The sequence below is a fragment of the Barbatula barbatula genome, assembly GCF_947034865.1.
Source record: "Barbatula barbatula genome assembly, chromosome: 23".
NCBI lineage: Eukaryota > Metazoa > Chordata > Actinopteri > Cypriniformes > Nemacheilidae > Barbatula > Barbatula barbatula.
The window spans coordinates 9,076,782-9,097,937 of record NC_136786.1 but is presented as its reverse complement, the minus strand read 5'-3'; the positions used below and the strand labels follow the sequence as shown (position 1 = coordinate 9,097,937).

Below are 21,156 nucleotides of genomic sequence, written 5' to 3'. Positions count from 1 at the left end.
TAACCTTACTTTTACTGAACTACATGCCTACATGTGTTATGATAATTACACACCGTACGAAAGAGGAAATCAAAGTCTATGTTTACATCTGCCAAACAAGACGAGGCTATTTCACGCTTTCTGACTTGGCCTGATGAATCTACCCGGACACTTCATGCCTACCTTTTTCTGTCAGTTGTGACATTCCAGTTATGGCTCTTTGAGAAAATTCAATTGCAGATGCAGGTTAAATTACAGTGCTGGGACATATGTAGTTATTTTGGAAACCACTGCAAACAAGTCTTGATTTGAGTATACCGACAGAGCCAAACCTGCTTGTCTTATTAATCGTGTGGCACTGGCTTGTAAAAACATTAAATTAGTCTTAATGAAATGGAACGTATCGCATTCATCAGCGATTAAATAATCCATCTGCAGCATTTCCTGACACTTCGGCCGCATAGAAACATATTAAAACCAAGCAAGCCTTCGGTGATCGCACTGGTAAAAAAGTTAAAAAAGTTGTGCGTGTTGAGTTCCTTCGAAGATGAAGACATAAACCTTGTTTCGCCTGACAAATTCTGCAATGTTAATTGTGCAAAGATTATTTTGCTTCGGTTTGTCTCATTTGAAGCCACATCCTGGCGTTTCTAAATCTGTAAATCAAACATGTTTTAACTGTAAAGGGCAGCCTCCTCCATATCCCCTCGTGGACTAAACCTGACCGCAAGAAAAACATTAACTTCAGCATCAAAAACACCAGCATCACCAACTAAGATTGCTCATGCCATGCCTTTTCATAATAATGATTGTCATACATAAAGTAACCACTACCATGTGAATCCCACGAAGAAAAAACATGCATGTATTATTAATTATTAATAAAAAATATAAAAGCGCATATTACGGTCCTTAAAGGGTAGTTTACCCAAAAATGAAAATTCTGTCATCATTTACTCGCCTTCTTGTCATTTCAAACCTGTGTGACTTTCTGTCTTCTGCTGAACACAAACGAAGATATTTTGAAGAATGTTGGATGTTGGTTTGAATGTAAATGGTGCCACCACCATTTTTCTAAATACTATCACTTTAAGGAACTAATATATAATTTTTATGATAATTAAGCGCATTTCTTTTAAATTATCATTACAGCAATTCGTCTGAACATTTTACTTTTACTTTAAGTTTTTCTATTTTGATTATTACAAGTAAATTACATTTTTACTGCATGTTTAATTTTACATTTCATTTAATTTTTTTAAAGTAAATTGTTGTAATTCAACACCTTTTAAATTGACTGTTGGTTTCAACAGAACCGTACAGAAATACATATAACACAAAGAACTAAATGCCTTATGAATATTGCTTAGTTTCTGAACATTACCATAATGCTGTTTACAGGAATAAGCGCCAGCAGTTTTGGCTGAAGTTTTGCTGTTTTTATTCATTCGGACTGTTGGTGGCTTTGCTAACATCCTCTCTGCATGTTTCTTGTGTTCCAGGGGTGAGGGATTGTGAGCGAAAATATTTTGTCTGTTTTCGATTTCAAAGCGGAATCCAAATGAACGGTCATTGCCTCATTGTGTCATTGCGGGGGTGTTGTATAGGATTATTCTGCCGGGTCTCGGAAGAGAGTCTGTTTGTGGTATTAGTAGGATTAGCCGTCCATTAACACTTCCCAGATGGCAACTGCGTATTGGCATGGGCGCGAGATGCTAGCGCGCAGCTCTAAATCATCTGTGTCTATGAGACACAGTAAGTGTTTAGAGGGAAACCAATGGGCTGCTGGCCATCACAAATACACCACCCCCGAAATGAACTATGGTTTATTTTCCTTCCTGCGCTGAAAAAACTGTCAGTCATTAGCCATGTATACATTATGCAGGTTTAAGATATGGTGAGCCCGGTATAATTATACGGACCATCACCTGTTCGACTGGGTTGAGGTTAAACAGGGTTAGCACTTAACAAGTGCATTCTGGGATTGAAACAATGCAATGACTAGGACTGTTGTACGAAATCTTGTGACTGTAATTGTTGAAGACAGATGTTTAATGCTTGATGTTCAACTGTTTTTGATATTAGGGGAGAGTTTGTATTTGAAACACCACGTGCGATACAGGTGTTATGTTATGTTTCCTAAAACATAACTGTTTGTTGATAAATGAATAAACAAATGGAAATAATGGTGGTGTTGGCTGTTTGACAAGAACAGTCTTGGATGGATTGTAAAATGAAATCATGGTGTTTCAAACTAGTTGTGATAGAAAAAGCTTATCCAGGAGAAACAGCTCAAAATTACGAAATACATGACAAACATGAATCAGTTGCGAGAGAAAATGCAAATATTTAACTATCAAGATTGTGTGTAAACTGGTGGACACGCATTTGAGCTTTTAATATGCTTTAAAGATTGTTTTATGGTATGGTAATGTTTCCATATAAATGTTTTGGTTATTATACAGTATATAATATATATGTCAAATGACCAAAAATACAAAGAACAAAGAAAGGTCTACTGTAGCTGGTAGATCCTAACACTAGCAACACCAAGGTCCTTATCAAGAAATAAACAAAACAATTACATTGAAACAATGAATACACTATAACTTTGTAAAGAATAAGAATGTATTCATGGTGTGGGGATTTCCATCTGACTCTAAACTGTGTGCTTTGTTCATATTTACAAGGCCGACTTTAATATATTTCACTTTTAGTCGAGTCTTAATAATCGACTCTTTCAAACTTTTTGGGGGGTTTTCAAATAAACGCCACATAACTTTTACAAATTCCTTTTCAAACAAATGCCTCTAATCAAGTATTATTGTTTTTCTCCAAGTGTGCACGTCTTGTTAGTTTAACAAACTGGTCATTTAAATGTGAACCCACACCTGTAACTAAAGCAAACAAGAGTAAACAATAGCTTAATCTTCCTATAAAGGTTTAGCAAAAATCTGACATGTGAAAGTGTTAATCTAGCAACCATTCATTTCACGCTTGAGTTCGGTTTTTGAAAGGCGTGTTTGTTCTGGATTCAGAAGGATTCTTTGTATTATGCAGTTTGTTTCTGTCAGGTCTCGTGTGATCACTACCTAGGCGGCAAGGGAGCGTTACAAATTGCATGTTATGGTTCAAAATAAACACAAAGAAGTTCATCTGGGTAAATATGGTAGTGACTAAGATGCGAGTTATTTTGACATCGTTTGCCTAATAAGTGAGGAAAAATCAAGATTTTCAAAAGATTTGGACATCAGATTTGTTGAAATGTAGTGTTTCAAAGACGTTGAAAGTCAGCCGACTGAATTTGACTTCATTTGCAGCATTTCAGTTGCTCAATAGTGGCCTTTAGTTTGCGTGTGAGTCAGAGTAGCCTGGGCGCTTCCTCACTGGCCGTGCCCTCGAGTGCTGTGGGCTTCTGTGTTTAAACAATGTTTGAGAAAATCTCAAACCCTTCTGGCAGCCAGACAGACCACTAAGACCTTTGATTTAATGAGTCACTCACCCAAGCTAAAAGCCAGAAATGAAAATATCCAAAACAGCAGACAAACCGCTAACCATTTGATAATGGGGTCCAGGCCCATGCCCAGCATAACAGTGATCTTTAGATCTTATTGTCACTGGAGTTTGTGTGGGAGGCACATTTCAAGAGTCACGTCACTTCTTGCTTTACAGTCACTTTACTTAAAGCCTGTATATCAGTCATCCTCAATAGGCGGACCGCGGACCTTTGCTTCGTTCCAGCCGGACCGCGAGACAGCCTAATAAACCATTTAAAACTTTTGACTTTTAAGGTTGTTTTAATTGAGCCGTGCGTCTTCACAACGAAGAATCACACACGCTCACGGGAACATTTATGAACCGCTATATCCTCTTAATATCTTTATTTAGCGCCAAACGCGCATTCTTTTAACCCTTTCCGCTCCGCGCCACATGAAGAAGAGCAAACACTTGCTTATTTTAACAACAGTAGTGCAGTCACGCAGAGCAGATAAATGGACACACAACGATAAACAAAATGCAGCAAATAGCAAAGCATTTGTATCCGTCAGCCTGTTTACTGTTTGATGTACGTCTCCAACCTTCAACCAGGTTTGTGATATTTTATTAACCATAACGCTTTTATCAACATTTAGCATTAGCATTATTGGTCAGCATGTAAACATTTGTGATCCCGTGAAACCCAGGTTAATATCTTATAATTAAATTGATGTTTAGACAAAAAGCATCAAAGATAAATTTCAAGCATTCATTTCAGTAAGATTTTGGCATTATTCAGTCAATATTGAAGATATTATTATAATTTCACAGAATATTCCATAGGATGAATTCATGAAGGACATTTGCTGGGTTTTGACAGGCAGGTTCACATTTTGTAATGAACAATGTTTTAATTGGGACATTTTTAAAGATAGAAGTAGTTCTGGTATGAAAGTGAAAAGGTGACAATGTCACGGAAAGGCCAATTTAGTAAGTAACTGTGTTTTCTGTTTATGATTTTAATTGTTATATAGCATTTTAATTGTTACATTACATTTGCTGTCTGCATGTTGTCAGAAGTTTGGTTTATTTACAAATATTAATTATCAGACTTCTATTAAGAGGGCATTCCGCTAAAGCCACAGAGCCTACAATACATATATTAAAATATAAAATAAGCGGCCTGATACAAGATCACATCTTTTATACAGTATATGTGAGTATATGTGTGTATATATGCCTACTGTAGATGTTGCATTGTAATGTTTTTTTAATGTACTTTAGTATCTTAAGCTTTTTGTTCTTGTAAACATTTATAATGCATTTATCTATTCACAAATACATAAAATACTATTTAAAGGTCCTGTTTTTCAACTTATAGACTCTCTCGCTTTAACACATGCACACATATCCTGAGTGCAGCTGTGACATGTCAGAGGGGACCTGGCCCTCCCGGTTGAGACTGGTTTCTCCCAAGGTTTTTTTCTCCATTTATTTATCATTGTAGTTTGGGTTCCTCGCCACAGTTCCTTGGCCTGCTCACCTGGGAGACTGCTTTTATTAGATATTATTTGGTAGAAAGATCTTGCTTGTTCTATAAACACCATGCACTGTGTGTTTTGCCTTTTCAGTTTTTCTTATTTTCCACTGTAAAGCTGCTTTGGAACAATGCACATTGTGAAAAGTGCTTTATAAATAACATTGAATTGAATAATGAAATCATCTATTAAATAGGGAACATTCTCAAAATTCTCATAAATACACATTTGAGTGCACGATGAGTCATCGGTCTGGACATCAGGAATAAAGGCTGCAAAATATTTACATACTTGATGTGTTAATAGCTAGTTTTGCGAGAACACAAACTGTGCACTATACACTATACAAGGTCTCAAGCCAGGACCACCATGAGATGGGCGAAAAACCCGGACCACTGGCTGAGGCTGTGTGTTGATAGGGGCCCGCTAAACTCATCTGCTGAGTGTATGGGGGCTCATTTAAACTCAGACCCCATGAAGTCTAGTGAAGGTGCTGTCTGAAGCTAACAGACATGTTAAAAGCCACAAAACTGTATTTGGGAATTGATCAAATTTGTATCCTGATGTCCCATACATGTGTTTTCAATGATTCATGAAAAAATAAAACATTATTGCTTGTATTGTATGTTTTCAATACCAATACTGAATTTCCAAAGCAATATGTATTCAAATAAAGTGTACTTTTTTCTAGCAAGATGCAGTGTTCTTATAATGTTAGGCATGGTGAATGGAAGTATGAATACATTTTGACATTTGGCCCCAAAGGCAGAAGTTTTTTATTTGGTTAGCTGCGGGAACTACAGGTCCCAACATTCCTGGCGCACACTTTTACACCCAACCTAAATAACACAGATGTTGACATTGAATTTATACCAAAGTTGACAAAAATATACCCAAAAAACATTAAAAATACCCCAAATACCAAATTTTATATAAGAACTAAACATTAATGTCAAACATAAATGTGTCAGTTCATTGATGCTGGGGAATTTATGAGAGTTTAAAAGAACAGAAACCACAGGCAGAAATACTGTATGTGCATGTGTTTATCAAAACCATGTTCCCCTGCTGATTCTCTCTCTCTCTCTCTCTCTCTCAAACCCACACACAAACGTTCCTCACTTCTTTAACCAGGTCATAAGTCTGAATCCTAGGTTTTTCAATTTAAAGGTCCAGTGTGTAATGTTTGGGAGGATCTATTGATAGAAATGCAATACAATATGCATAGCTATGTGTTCAGTGGTGTATAAAGAGCTTACACAATAAAGCGTTATGATTTTATTACCTTAGAATGAGCTATTTCTATCTAAACACACCGTGGGTCCCCTTGCATGTAATTCGCCATGATCTGTCAGCCATCGTAGTGTTTCGAAAGGGAAGGGGTGGAGTGAGCCATTGGTTGCAATTCACAACCTTGCCGCTAGATATTACTAACTGAACCTTTAACCTGGTGGTTAAAAAACTCTTTGGAAATAAAAAGTAAATTTACATTTAGTCATTTAGCAGATGCTTTTATCCAAAGCGCCTTACAAAGAGTTCAGGGAGCAATAAGCGATATGTCACAAAAGAGCAATAGGTGCTAATACAAAGTTACTAGTTTCAACAGTAATTATGCTATGTTTCCACAAACAATATATCTGTGACTGTCACTTCCATCATCATTGGCACAAACTGACTGAAAGCGCAGGACCCATCTTGCTCGTAACTCAATATCCTACCGCATATGACTAACGAAAAGAGCACAAATAAAAAGCTCATTGAATAGACTGACTCATCACATTTATAAGAAACCACAATAAGAGTGTGAGTCGATCATATCCACAGTGAAATATATGATTCCTTTGGATTTAATTATGATATTTGGGCAAACTATAATATTTAATGCTAATTGTTTTGGATTTGGTGCCAAATATGTCAGGGTGTTCAGTGACTGCTCTATAATTACAATATTAAAACATGTTTAAATAGATTTACAAGCATAATTTCCATTTCTATTGAAGCAGAAGAGACAGCGTCAGAGAACTATATACAGTACATATACATAGAGCTGTGGCTATTTGCGTAATTTGGGCTAATGGTTTGCACTAAAAAGTCACTGGAGGATTTGTAAATGAAATCATGGATAGATACGATGAACAAAGGCCTACCTGATCGACACTAGCATGATCAAACAGTTATTTGTCTAGTATGCCAATCGCCCAGCAAAATATTATTTATTTAAACATAAATCGGTAAATGTTCCTCCGTCAACGTATACAGTACATTGGGTTAGATGATAATGTTATGCCAAGACCCTAATTCAGTCTTGCAAATCCAGATAAAACATAACTTCCCGACGATAAATAGTTTGAAGGAGTCTTAAAATTGAGAACATTGAAACAAAAGCAAGAAGCTACTGTCTCTTTTATTTAAATAACGCACCATTCACAAAACAACAGTGTACAAGCAAACGGTGAAGGTTCTAGCAGGGATGTTTGTTTAGTCTGCAAATGAAAGGTTTCGTACATCATTCACTGCAGCCCAGGCTACAGCAGCAGTGAATCGGTAACCTTCAGTGTCCGCTCATCACTTCACACCATCCACAAACAAAAGCAGCTCCGCACCTGCCCCAGTCAGCTGTACAACCTCCTCCAACCAACAGAGCTCACATCTCACATCATGACTCTCAGGTGAACCAGAGGAAACACTGTTTATACTCCTGAAGTATCACTAAAAACTTGTTGAGATGTTTAGTCACAGATTTAAAAAATAGGTAAACTGGATATGGGATATTCACAAATAACATTGACGTTTCCTTTAGACATCAAGATTTGGGATCAAAACTGCTAGGGTCCAAATTGAAAATGAAGCATTAAAAATGTCATATAAACTTAGAAATAAAGTGTTAGGGGTTTTAATACAGGAAAAACATTATAACAAGGGACATTACCACATTAAATAAAAAAGAAATATTAGCACATTTGCATAGTTTTCATTAAATCAAGAAGAAATATTGATGGTTTTGCATTATTTCAATGTTTATTTCCTAGAATTATCAGGTTTAGCACAAAATTGTGAAAGTCATGCCAGCTTGAATAGTGCTTCAAGGCAATTTTAACACTTTTCACGCTTTTTAAATCGAATGAAACTTTTTAATTTGGGTCGCTGATATAATTATTAAAATTGTATTGCTCAGAATTGACACAATAAAAAAACAATTGAATGAGCAAGTTTTTACCAATGGTCTCAGATTATTATTTTAAGTGGACTGGAATTTTTAATAAAAGTTCATTGCGTGCATAGTTTTTTGTAATAAATAACAGATCATTATTTAATAGATATAATACAAATACGTTTTTAGTAAGTATTTAATAATAAGCATTTCATTTTTTATGATTTTAATTGTCAGCCCCCCAGTTCAGGCCCTGTCCTACAACATTTATTTTAAAATGTAATTTCAATCCTTTCACAAATATCATAAAAAATGTGGTTTTGTTTAGTTTAGTTTTGTAGTTCGTTGGTAAAACAAAACCTTTGTATTATGAAAGAGCCACAGTGCCGGTCTCCTGCCAAAAATATATACCGTAAGAGCTCCACCTGAGCTCTTTGTTTCTATGAACATCAGCACTTCGATGTGAGATGTACAGCAGGGCCAGTTTTGGCAGCCTCTCTTTAATTGCCAGGGTGAGAAAAACTCGGAGTTCTGCTTTTTGGTCGGCCGACGGTGCACAAAAGGTCCTTTCAAGTAGTTGCATGTATTTCATAAGGCGAGCTGTCCGATTAGAGACAGGAAACGGTTAAGATAAACCCGTATGAATAGTCCCACTATGCAGCACGGGACGCAAAAAAGCAACACCCTTAAGGTCCACATGGGTGATCAAAACGCATTTCAAAACGGCTTCGGGCTGTTTCAAACTTCTCTGTATATGATGACTCTCATTGGAAAGATATGGTGTAATGTATATGATGTAGAGCCTAATTAAATGCAACCGAGGGAGAGATCCAGTCATGACTTCATTGCGGGAAGCTTTAAAACAAATTTACTGAGTGACTGTGATGTGAGATCTGATGTTAAGCACCATTGTGACCATTTTTGAAACACATTAAAAAGACTGTAAATTCATATCTTGAGTGTCTCCTTTGAAGACATGATTAACATCACAGTCATCTGTTTGGTCCCGCTCAAGCAAAACTGTGGACTGTGCTTCAAATCACTCCAATTGCTTTGCAGAAGAAATCCTGCTAGCAGGGGCATTTTCAGCAGATTCTTCAAGACATCTTGACTTGTGGTTCCTTTAATCCTGAGAGCTTTTGTCTGGTGTCTAGGGTGGCACCCCACCTGGAATCAGACACAAAGGGCCTTGAAGACGAAGAAAAAAGCATCAGTGAAGCCGTCTGACTAAGCCATGACTAAATGGAGCATGATTTAGGATTTAAAAAGTTCTCTGGACCATCATGAACAACTATAACCCCTCAATAGTGAGTGATTGACAGATTACACTACACCAGCAGACATGTTGAAGATGGGATCAGATAAGGTGGCATCAACCATGGCTGTTCTTTTGAAGTCCAAACCAACAAAAACACCGGTAAACATCCAAAAAATATCCTAAAAAAACTTGCAGTAGAATTGAGGTAAAGGGCACTGGGTCAAGTAAGTGTACTGACTCACTGCGACTTCATGAGGGGCCATTTAGAGGAGAAGGGAAGTAGTGAGACCATCACTGTGTACAGTGTGTTCTGAATTACGGTACGAGCTCTTTTGACTCCAAGTGGGATAAAAAGCTGTCGGACAAAACACTATAGTTCAGCCACCTTCAAATCAAAGATTGAACCCAGAACAGAGAAAGACTCACACAGAAACATCTTTATAGTGTTCTAGGCCCCAAAAACTGTTTCTAGATACAACTCATTTTCTCTTATTCTCAAACGTAACATTCACAACATTCGCAAAATGGTACTAAAGATCTTTGTGGTCAAATAGTGTCATGCCAAAGCAAACTATACACATTATTATATCCAGCTACCTGAATTCTGACAGACTGGCTTTAAGGGGCTATGTCCACTGAGGCGCTTTTACGCGGCTGAAAATGGCAGGAGCTCGGCTGAAAATGCAGCGTTCTGCCCCAAGCTGAGCATTTTTCTACTCTGGGCGCACGGTCGAACGCCGGCGCTGAGCGTGGTAAAAAACGCCAGCAAAAACTGTGTTTCTATTGGAATCAAAAACGCTGCCTTTCCATTGGAATCAATTGAAAAAACACGCCGTACACCGGAGGACCTGGCCTCCGTGGACACAGCCCCTAAAGTGAAGTTCAAATATGTAAATACTGTCACCATTTACTCACCCTCTTGTCATTTCAAACCTGTTTGACTTTCTTTCGTAATCAGAACACAAAATAAGATATTTTCAAGAAAGTTGGTAACACAACAGTGCCGGCACCCATTCACCTCTATTGTATAGACACAAAACCAATGCAAGCGAATGGGTGCCAGTTAACAACATTTTAACTAGAGGGTGAGTAAATGATTTCAGAATTTACATTTTTGTGCAATCTAGCACTTTATTGAGACAAATTCTTGTCTGCATTTGTGTTCTTAAGAGATGCCTATATATGAAGAGAACCAATTTTCCCCAACTGATGCCGGAGGGTTTGGTTTTCGGGTGGGTTCTTTATGATAGTTTCTAATTCCACATGAAGGTCAAACAGTCTGGTGCGTGTAGACTCGCGTCTTTATGCACGACATGAAAAGCCCCGTAAACCTGAATTATTGCTGTTTACTTCCCGCATACAAGCAAACAAAACATTTCCTCAAAGAGAAAACTGCAATTAAATATTTTGCTATGGATGAAAACAACTCGCCTTAGTTACCGTCCAACACTAAAGCTCGACGGTAGAGGTCAAAAGTTTACAGGAATCACTTTGGTATGCGTATGTGCTTGACTTCATATTGATCGTTTTAAAAAAGTTTGATTAAAATGAAGAAAAATGGAAAGAAACCAAAAGCTGTCTCACTGTCTACATAAACAACTGCCTTGTAAGGCAGCATCCAATCCGTCATGTAACCTCATAAGTGTATCTTCACCAGCAGAGTTTAAGAGCTAACAACACAATACTCTGCACAATCGATTCATAGCCTAAACAAATATTGGCTAAATCAAATTACAGTGTGCGTTTACCTTGAAATGTCTGCTGAAGAAATGGATAAGTGCTTGTAATCTCTTCAATGGTTATAATGGCAGAATGATATAAAACAGAGCACTCTTGAAACACCTTTCGTCCAATCAGATGAAAGACCTGAAACTTACTGTTCCATATGAAATTGTGTATTTATACACCGTAAATAAGTTTTGCTTCATTATTTTTTGGATGTACGATCAAATTGCTTTAAAAAAAGTCATTTCAACTTATTTTTGTAAGTTACAGCTAAACAAATTTTATACATAAATACAAATGTACAAATAAAGTGCAGTTAATATTTGTCTTTGATATACTTGATTTCTCTTCTTGTGAGCCCTCATATTTGTCACTGGGGTTTGGAAATATCTAACCAAGTATTAACAGTGCTTGTCAACTTTTACAATACAGCATTCAATCATTTAAAAAGTAAATTTTTATACCATATCCTAACATATTTGAACATCTGAGGTTTCTGAAAAACTTGGACAACAAGAGGCCTTGAAATGCTTTCTAGGTAAGCAGTTCACTTGGAACAGAGCTTCTGTCTTATGTAAAAGAGGGTAGACAGACTATTCCACCTGCTCAGATCGACGCTCGGATACCAGAAAAGACAAATATTTTGGGTGTTATTGAAGAACGGGCTGTCCCACTTGGTTTAGGTTGTGGGAAAGCAGAGATCTTTACTGTAAGTTTGTGGTAGGAGGCTTAAGAAGATCAAGCCCTCGCTATCTGAAAAAACAAATCTCACAGATTGTGAGCGAGCAGATGTTCAAAAGACTATCTCGACACAGAGGAGCTTTACAGATTGTGTTTCCAAAAGACGGTGTTTCTTGTGACAATTGAGGTTGTAAAAAAGCGCTCCTGCATTTGATCTCACTGGCAACAACACTGTGGAGGGGAAAACCAGAGCGGAGAAAGGGAGAGGCAGGAAGAGACGGACGGTGATGATAGACAGAAGCTCTGCCGTACGTCTCTCTGATATTGCACACACGGATGGTGCTTGTGACAGCCTGTTTTCAGTCACAGCATTACTCCTTCGCTGTGTTTTATGTGATGACAGAGATTTTTAAATATGAAATAAATTCACACAGAAAACATTAACACAAACGAATAATAATGCGAATGCTTTTGTGGATTATGTATTGACATTTTGACTAGAGGGGCCAAGAGAACGGTTTATCAATCTATCAGCAAATCAATCAAAGGATAGATTGTATAGCCTGTAATGTGTCAGATCTTTGACTGGCCCCTACAGACTTCTTAACCTCAAGACCTTGACTCAAGACCTGATTACTTTACTCATTAATCACTCTATACGTGAATGAACACTCTATACGCTAGGCCTACTTTAAAACTTTTAGGAGCTTCTAGGATTGCGTTTGGCCGTATCAATTATAGTGTACAAAATATGTGTCCTTTACTTATTGATTATATTACATTTATTGACAATCTGCTCCCCATATGGTAACTTTTTTGAATGAAGTAGAAATTCTGTAATCATTTATTCATCCATGCAAAACTTGTATGTGACTCTTTCTTTTGTGGAACACAACATATGACATTTAGAATAATTGTCTAAATGGTTTTGTGTTCATACAAGGGAAGTTAATTGTTGACCAGCATTGTTTGGTTAGGATTTGTCTTTCAAAATATCTTCTTTTGTGTTCTGCATAAGAAAGACATACAGTTTTGAAATGACATTTTTGGAGGAACTATCACTTAGGTGCAATATATGTACATACAAGCGCAAAACGGTGCAATATATGTACAAACAAGCGCAACCAATTGTGGACAATGCATGTAAGGAATTATTTGATCAAAATGCTATAAAATATAAATATATATAGACAAAATATACATACATATATTTGGATCTAATCCAATGTAAAACAGTATTAACGAACCCAATAATAATAATGATATAAGAAAAACGATGATATTAGAATATATGAACATTTGTATTATTATTTTAATTAATAAAAAGCTCAACAGTAGTTATATTTCTATATACTTCGCATAATAATACCAGTGAATTATTATAATATTATTTAAATAACTAACGTATTATACAAAATAAACAAGAAAACAAGAAATAAGACAAATTGCGGGATTATAGGATACCGTTTATATTTTTATGCTTTAATATGAACGGAATTATTATATGAATTTGTACTAAACATCATGAGTTATTGTTTATGAACACTTACCTGCAGCGAGACAAACTGGCAGAAGTAATCTGAACATGAGTCCGCACACCACCTCTGAGGCCATGATCACACTTCAGCTGAGATCCACCGACTCACAATTCTGCTTTAGCACTCTTCAAGTCCACTCTTTCTCTAAGGACATGATCTTCTCCGGTCGTGCGAGTCTTATTTCAAAACTTCAGTCCTCATGATAATCGTATGACGGAGAACCTCAGATAATCCTCAAAATCGGTTTATATGGACAGCACGGGTCCCTCAGTTCCTCTCAAACATGTCCTGGTGAAGTTTCATTCCAAACCCAAAGGATTGCGTGCCAGGTTTGTCTTCTTACCTGTTGACAGGAGAGATCATGGTGCTGCTTCACGAGTAAATATTCGCTCCGGACGCTCTACATAACTTCAACAAGTTGCACATTCATTCGTTCCCAAGTTTGCTAGATTTTCTTCTAAACTCGGTGGGGTGACATATCCAAATCCTCAGTGAGTTTTAAAGTCAAGTGAACGTTGCGCAGAAGGCACGAGGTGTTCTTTCTCGGTTTTGGAGCAGTTTTACGCACGCTTTTACGCAGCTACAGCTGTGCGCTCACACGCATCTGGACGCGTTTTCCTCCTCCTCAATGAACGGACTTGTAGGACCACCCTGTACAATTGACAAATGACTCCACCATTCAGGAGTCAAGTACAGATGGAGGGCTGGAGTTTGGATCAGCAAGGAGGAGAAAGGGGTGGAGGCTGCTCCTCCATACCGCGCGCGCTACGCTTGGTCAGGTACAGTAACTCATATACGTGTGCTTTGGTTTTAATATAAACACACGTTCAGCTAATAGACGCCTATATAAAACGGATGTGATGATACTGTAAAAGGGGACCTTTAAAAAGTTTGTTGTTTTCAGGGTGTGAAATGAAACTGAAAAAGTTTTTCCGTAACAATGAATGGCTGTGTATTTTAAGAAACATTTAAAAACATTAACAATGCTACAAAAATGTTACATAAACTATAAACAAATGTTTTTTTGTATTATTTTATATGAAAATAATGTTTTTATGTTGAAATATGTCAACTCTAGATGTATTTCTTTTAAGTAAATAAATAAATAAACAAACAACATCAATAAATAAAGTATTTTAGTGGCTGCATCGCCACCTGCTGGCTACGTATTTCCACTGTAAACCGAATGACCATATGCTTCTTGCTAGTATCTACAGTCTATTGTATATTGTCCTATTTTGAAACAAGACACGTTTGCTCATTCAGTCATTACTGAATAATGACCGGACAGCATTCATTTTGATGCGTTTGCCTTTTATTTTTATACAACTGGAATGTTATTCACACAAGGATTAAAAACTGAATTTTATTTAGCTCACCGCAGGAGGAAGTATTGAAATAAAACTGTCAGTGAAAAATAAACATCCAATTTGTATTTGTAAGACTGTCATACTGTTGTCTGTTAGATCATCTAGGCTATTTTATATTATTCCATGGACATAAGAAGTGAATTACAGGTTAAAACCGCAGCTGTCACTGTTTCTGTGTTTTAAGGTGGCTATAAAGGTGCATCACGATACCATACAAGAACCTTTTTGGTTCCACAAAGAACATTTAACATCCGAAGAACCTTTCTGTCTCACAAAAGTTTCTTTGTGGTGAAAAAAAGGTTCTTCAGATTGTTAAAAGGCAAAAAATATATTTTCTGTGGCATCGCTGTGACCTTTATTTTTAAGAGTGTCCCTCAGCTCGTGTATATGAGTAAATCTTTTTTTATTTCTTTGTAAATAATGAATTACAGATCAGAACACGCTTGGTAAAACCAGGGGTCATGATCTTACTCAGTATAACTAACAACTTTCATTACAAATTCCCGAGTAAAGATCCATGTTAGCTGCGTGTATTTGCATACTGTAATATACCAATTTACTGACCATGTTGATATCAATGACTTCCTTAAATGTATTACCTACGATTAAATGTTCACGATAGATTTTCGTCAGATTATAACATGTTAATTTTGCATTGATCTATATTATGTAGTATTCAATCATTTCATCGAATGGTTTTTTATACAGTAGGTAAATGGTTGAATTTGGCATTGTCTGCAATTTCAAGGCATCCAAAAATCATGAATCAAACACGTATGAAGATCTGTCACTTGTGTTGCCATGAATGAAACAATGTAATAAATTATAAGGAAAAATGTGAAATATGGTTGTACTGAAACGCATGCCGTGAGAGTTTAATGTGACCAGTAACGAACTGTTTGATGTTAAATCATAAAAACATAAAAAAGTGATTGTTGCATTAAAAAGACAATGTAGATGTAATGTGGCAGGATTGCGTATTTTGAGGTAAAAGGCTTAGAATGGGGTCGGAGGTCCCGATGGCACTCAGGCCAGGGCGTCTGGATCGCTGTCATCACGGCCGTAGTTTATAGGCTGCAGTTGTTTAACAACATAATCTGCTATCTCACGTGTCCCAGCGGCCACCACACGTCTGGACATGATGTCCAGCGGGCCCCCTAGGAGGACAGAAACAAAAGAGCAATGAGAGTAAATGCACACACACTGATATAGATGTCCCATTTAGAAAGTGCTCGTTTTAAACTTCACAGCAACGTTTCTTAAGATATTGACCTATTTCTTCCCTTTTCATTGAGATCACTTTGTTTCGAGCTAGTAAAACACTCGCTTAAATGTAGGATGACAGTCTGGGCATAATTACAATAAGCCCACTGTACGCAACACTACATCAGCTTTATAACAGAAAATCTCGTGCTGTGGCTTTATGGCATTGATATTTCTCACAGGACCCCTCACCACCACCCTATCTTTCGCTCTGTGATCACGTGATCATGACCTAACTCGCCTCCCCAACAAAGCTTCTTTGTGCAGACTCACACATAGGCGTGCCTTGAAGCCGTCCCACCGCAGCGCACACTCCACATTCTTTCACAAACACAAGCACTTACACACACACTTCAGAAAAAAATCTGCAACCACCTGAGATATCGAAAATCATTAGAACGTGTATAAGAAAGCGTGTAGAAACAGAATTTAATTTAAATTAAGAGTCATTTACTGTATATAGAGGATTTTCTAATGATAATAAATTAAAACACAATATATGATAGCATTAAATGTTCAATATCTTAAAAATGAACCTACTGTTATATCAAAATAAACGGCGGAAAGAAAACAAGAGACCATTCCAAAGTATTTAGAAGTATTGTGGCCATTCCAGTCCAGTGTCTGTTGAATTGCAAAAAAAACAAATCTCAGGAGAGACATAAAGTCATCCAACAGAAACGTGAAAGTTTTTATGTGTCTTGTCATGCTTTGAGTCTATGATGCAAATCAAGGTTATCACACACAAAATAACCGTAAACTTTTCCTAAATACATAAACAGATATTGCTGTTGTATTGCTTAAAAGTGAAATGATCTTTCTTTGCAGTAATTGAGGTTTGAATCCAGATCATCAGTTTCTCCAGTTTTCATTTTCTGAAAAAAAAGTTAGTGGTAAAACACCTATAAATAGTACATTTTCAAATCAGACTGATTTTGAAATGGTCTCTTAATTTTTCCTGCGGCTTTATCTTACATTACACTTCAGGGCAACATCACTATTGCTGTGTCTTCATACGGAATTTATTCTGCATAATTTATACAGCACTGCTTGTAATATGAACATGAATGATACGTCATGACAGCTTGTTAAAGGTGATTTTGTCTAAGCCAGTGGTTCTCAAACTGGGTGCCCCAAGATGGACCCGGGGGGGCCCAGATTTTGGGGTATTTTATGAATCATAGACATTTATCATAAATTATATGTAATTCAATTTGAGAAAAATAAGGCCACCAACCCAAATAATTGATTTCCCAGCATTGTATAGCTTAAAATGTTTCTGGTTTAAATAAAATTTAAAGTTTAAGATTATATATTTTTGTTTGGGGGGCCGCAAAGCGATGCACACTAACAAAAACGTTTCAGACCACTGGTCTAAGAGGTCAGAGTTAGAGGGACCCTAGTCAGATCTACAGTTTGAACTAAAATATCAGTGTTGGGTTTTTAATTTTGCAGGTAAGCAACGACCCAGAACAACCTAACAACCTCTTAATAATTACCCAGAACATTCTAGCAACAACACAGCAACACTTTGGCAACCGCCCAGAACACACTGCCATTGTAACTGTGCGTTTGTGTGGGCAAGCATGTTTTCTGGACGCATCAGGCAAAAGATTGTTGTTGTATTGTTTGGCAAAATAAAAAGGACCTATTGCTAAAAAAATAAAAAATCTTGTTAAAGGGAACGTTCACCCGAAAATTTAAATTCTGTGATCACAACACTTCTATAAACCCCTGACACATTTTGACTCTAAATATCTTATTGGTAGTATCTATTCACAGTGAGTGCAAACAGCGCATCTTGTTGGTAATTTTGAACCATACACATCCTACTTTGATGGTTTAATCAAACCTGAAGGGGAATTGAAAGCATATCTGGCTTACTTGTTATCGCCAATGTATATATCTACACATAAACAGACCCCGAAGAAATGTGCCGAACCTGTGGTGTCAATAACACAGCCGCCCGCCTCCCTGATGATGACAGCAGCCGCTGCGATGTCCCAGCAGTGCAGGCCGTACTGGTAATAGGCCTCCGCCGCCCCACTGGCTATATGACAAAGTGCTAGTGTTGAACTGCCAATGATCCTCACACTGTGGGTCAAAGGTCATGGTTTGGACATTAGACCAGACACAGTTCATATGTGTAGGACAAGCTAACAATGTCACGGCTATTCATCTTATCCAACTCTGATAAAATACATCTGTCGGTCATTCAAGAGACTTAGGTACGGCCAATGTATATGAAAAGACTTGAAAGTCTTACCCGTGAGTGGGGGCGCTCAACAGTTTCTTCATATTTCCTAAAAAGATGTCCAGTGTGGCGGGATCTCTCTTTGCACCGATCTCTGTTAAAATAAGAGCCTTGGACACATCTGAAGCAAAGATAGAAACATAGGCAATTAGTTATGACAGGCTATTGTATTTGACATAGCAATTCTTAAACCGAACACAAACAAGCATCTCTGACCCTTTTCTTTGGAAACATGCAGTCGAACGCCATTGCAAAACGCCCCGTGTCCTTTCCGCGCTGTATACAGCGTCCCATCAAAGCAGTGGTATATGACCCCAAGCTGCAGCTGAGGGTCAGATATTCTTGTGACGATTGAACATTACAAATACCCATTAAGACAATGAGAAGAAACTTTACAGACGAGTTGAACCTCTCACCTCTTTCCTTACGGCGAATCCGATACTTACTGCCACCATGGGGAAACTGCAAACGGATTAGTATTGTGTGTTGTAAATGCAGCGATTTACTATAAAGCAGGTAATCGAATGAAGATGTACAGGTATGCTGTACCTGTGCACGAAATTACACGTCCCATCTATGGGATCTATGATCCAAGTGGGGCTGTCGGTCAGTTCACACTTCACCCCAGCGGCAGATGACTCCTCACCGATAAACCTAAAACAGAATAGATCAAATCCTATCGTTAACAGAACGTCAACATGGACCAAACATAATGTTATGATACCATATGACTGTATAATGGGAAAAGGAAGTAAAAGCATTACAAAAACATATTTCTATGCCTACGGTATACTTAAAAGCAATACTATGGTTGAGTTACGGGTTTTTGGGGTCATGGGTTCAATCCCCCAATAAACATACTGTACGTACTAATAAAATATAAAGTTTACATTGAATGCACCATTGAAAGGCATTTTGGATTAAAGTCTCCAAAAATAAAATGCATACAGTATACTTTTTATTAAATGGCAATTTAAATATTTTCTGTATGTAAGACTTTTTCAAAGATTTTTAATCATTAAAGAATGGCAGACACACACACAAAAACTTCCTACAAAAAACACCACAGTACTTTCTGTATTCCTTTCTCTCGATTCATTGTAAACATCTAAAGGTGACGAAAGGACAGCTTGACCGAAGGAGACACAGCAGGTTGTGTGGGGTAAGACTTAATCACACAAAAGTAAACAAGCTTATCTTAAGACACTCATCTTTTGGCTCAGGTCAGGTGTGTTTGGGTGTACCTGTGCGAGGGGTATTTCTCCCTGAGCGTGGAGATTATGAGCTCCTCCACCTGATGGTCAGCTTCTGTCACCAGGTCTGTGGGCGTGCTTTTGCTCCTCACACGTTTCTCCTGCTTCACTGCCGACTGAACCACCTGACAGAAACACCACAGACTGTTTCAACTGCCACAGGTCTACACCAACATTAGTTTTTTGGGCATTACTGCTGTAATGCCGTATTTAGGACATTAATTGAAGTGACCCAATACAATACAATACATACATACATAATAAATACGGTTATAATTTAGTCTCGTGATATTGCCATGTAACACCATAACACTACACAGCCACTGTGTTTTAATAAGGATTATTTTATAGACCACTTCATAAACATAAACAACGTTGATCTTGAACTTCCCGTTTTAGTTTATGAACACTAGACAAACGTCGGAACAAAATACAACCAGAACACTTACAACCGAATCAAAGTATCAAGATATATGTAAGATTGCTCATTTAGAGTAAATACAATTAAATAAATAAAGTGTTTACATCTTGCAAACTGGTCTATAGTAAAGAAACTCCAGGTGCTTCACAAGAATGATACAAGATTATACAGTAACTTTCTATATTTTGTAGTGGTAACGTTACACTCACCTGTGTATCGTGCTATAACATTAAAAACGTAATGTATTGTTTTTATTTTTATTTATTCCCTGTTTGTTTGTTGTGTCATATTAAGTGAAGTGTTTGTATGAAGGTTTCAGCGGCAACAACATAAACAAACGTTATTACTGCGTTCAGGTAGACCTCCGCAACTGTGAACGAAAGGTTAATATAAATCAATATTAATACACATTTGATATAAAATAAACACAGACAGGAAGTTAACTTCGTGACAGGCGATTACGTGCGATATGACCGTTATTTTACGTGTTTATATTTTACGTATTATGTGTACAATAGTACAACCTCAAAGACACTTTCACGTATATGCCACAGAAGCTCTCTTACAATACGTTAATACAGTTCAGAGATGCACTTTCAGATGTCAACGTGTTGATACAAGGTTACGTCAACATAACGGTTTGTTTATAGCGGCCATTTATCATCTATTTATAGATAATAGATTTAAACAAGGTCTTCCCGGACATCCTCGTGTCGTCGTTTAATCGGATGTCGTGAACGAACCGAATAGCGTGTCGCATCTCAGCGTGTCATCGCGTTACCTGCCCCGCTCTCTGCGCGATCTGCACGGCCACATCCAAACACTCGCTCCAGTCCTCCATGACGGAGACGCGTCGCGGTTAAAGCGTTTGTGATGGAGGAGCGACGGGCAGCGCTTCAGTGCATCATCATCTCAAAGCGCGCGATCATTCTCTCTCGCCCGGTACACGGATGTCCGGTTTCCGTTCACCGGAGGGGCTCTGCTCTGATCTAATGACCGGAGCCGACGGGTCTTGTTTGCGACCTGCAAAATACAATGAAACGTCAATCAAGTTTACCGGATCAGCATCGTGGAAAACATCTTGCACTTAGTAGCGCATTATCGAAGAATTAACTGAATTAGGACTGTTACGCACTTTTGTTGATATTGGTGAATACAGATAATACACTTTGCATTTTACACATACTTTATGGCCATTACTAAGTTTAGTGTGATCGATGTCTTGTTTAAAAATAAATCAATTGAAAG

The 21,156-nt window shown here is 37.5% G+C and overlaps 2 protein-coding genes across 2 annotated transcripts in view; both read right to left on the bottom strand.

Moving 5' to 3' along the window:
- Positions 1 to 13,882, bottom strand: part of piezo2a (piezo-type mechanosensitive ion channel component 2a) — a 97,222-nt gene extending 83,340 nt beyond the window's left edge. The window contains 1 exon segment of the mRNA XM_079447764.1: positions 13,360 to 13,882. Within this exon segment, the coding sequence (XP_079303890.1) occupies positions 13,360 to 13,423 (64 nt within the window). The 5' untranslated portion in view covers positions 13,424 to 13,882.
- Positions 13,883 to 14,648: 766 nt separating this feature from the next.
- On the bottom strand, positions 14,649 to 20,957 carry impa2 (inositol monophosphatase 2). The gene is made up of 8 exons (XM_079447716.1): positions 20,690 to 20,957; positions 19,479 to 19,612; positions 18,784 to 18,888; positions 18,651 to 18,696; positions 18,451 to 18,559; positions 18,247 to 18,355; positions 17,923 to 18,074; positions 14,649 to 15,874 (listed from the first exon to the last, which is right to left on the bottom strand). The coding sequence occupies exons 1-8, from the start codon at positions 20,747 to 20,749 to the stop codon at positions 15,744 to 15,746; spliced, it is 846 nt and encodes a 281-aa protein (XP_079303842.1). The 5' UTR covers positions 20,750 to 20,957; the 3' UTR covers positions 14,649 to 15,743.
- Positions 20,958 to 21,156: the final 199 nt, after the last annotated feature.

What these genes read in the sequence shown, in the direction of transcription:
- impa2 (XM_079447716.1), bottom strand. Translation starts at nt 20,749, where the DNA reads ATGGAGGACTGGAGCGAGTGTTTGGATGTGGCCGTGCAGATCGCGCAG. An exon ending in ACGTGTAATTTCGTGCACAG is followed by an intron (nt 18,697 to 18,783) that starts GTACAGCATACC and finishes ATCCGTTTGCAG; the next exon opens with TTTCCCCATGGTGGCAGTAA. An exon ending in TTGAGCGCCCCCACTCACGG is followed by an intron (nt 18,075 to 18,246) that starts GTAAGACTTTCA and finishes TTTGACCCACAG; the next exon opens with TGTGAGGATCATTGGCAGTT.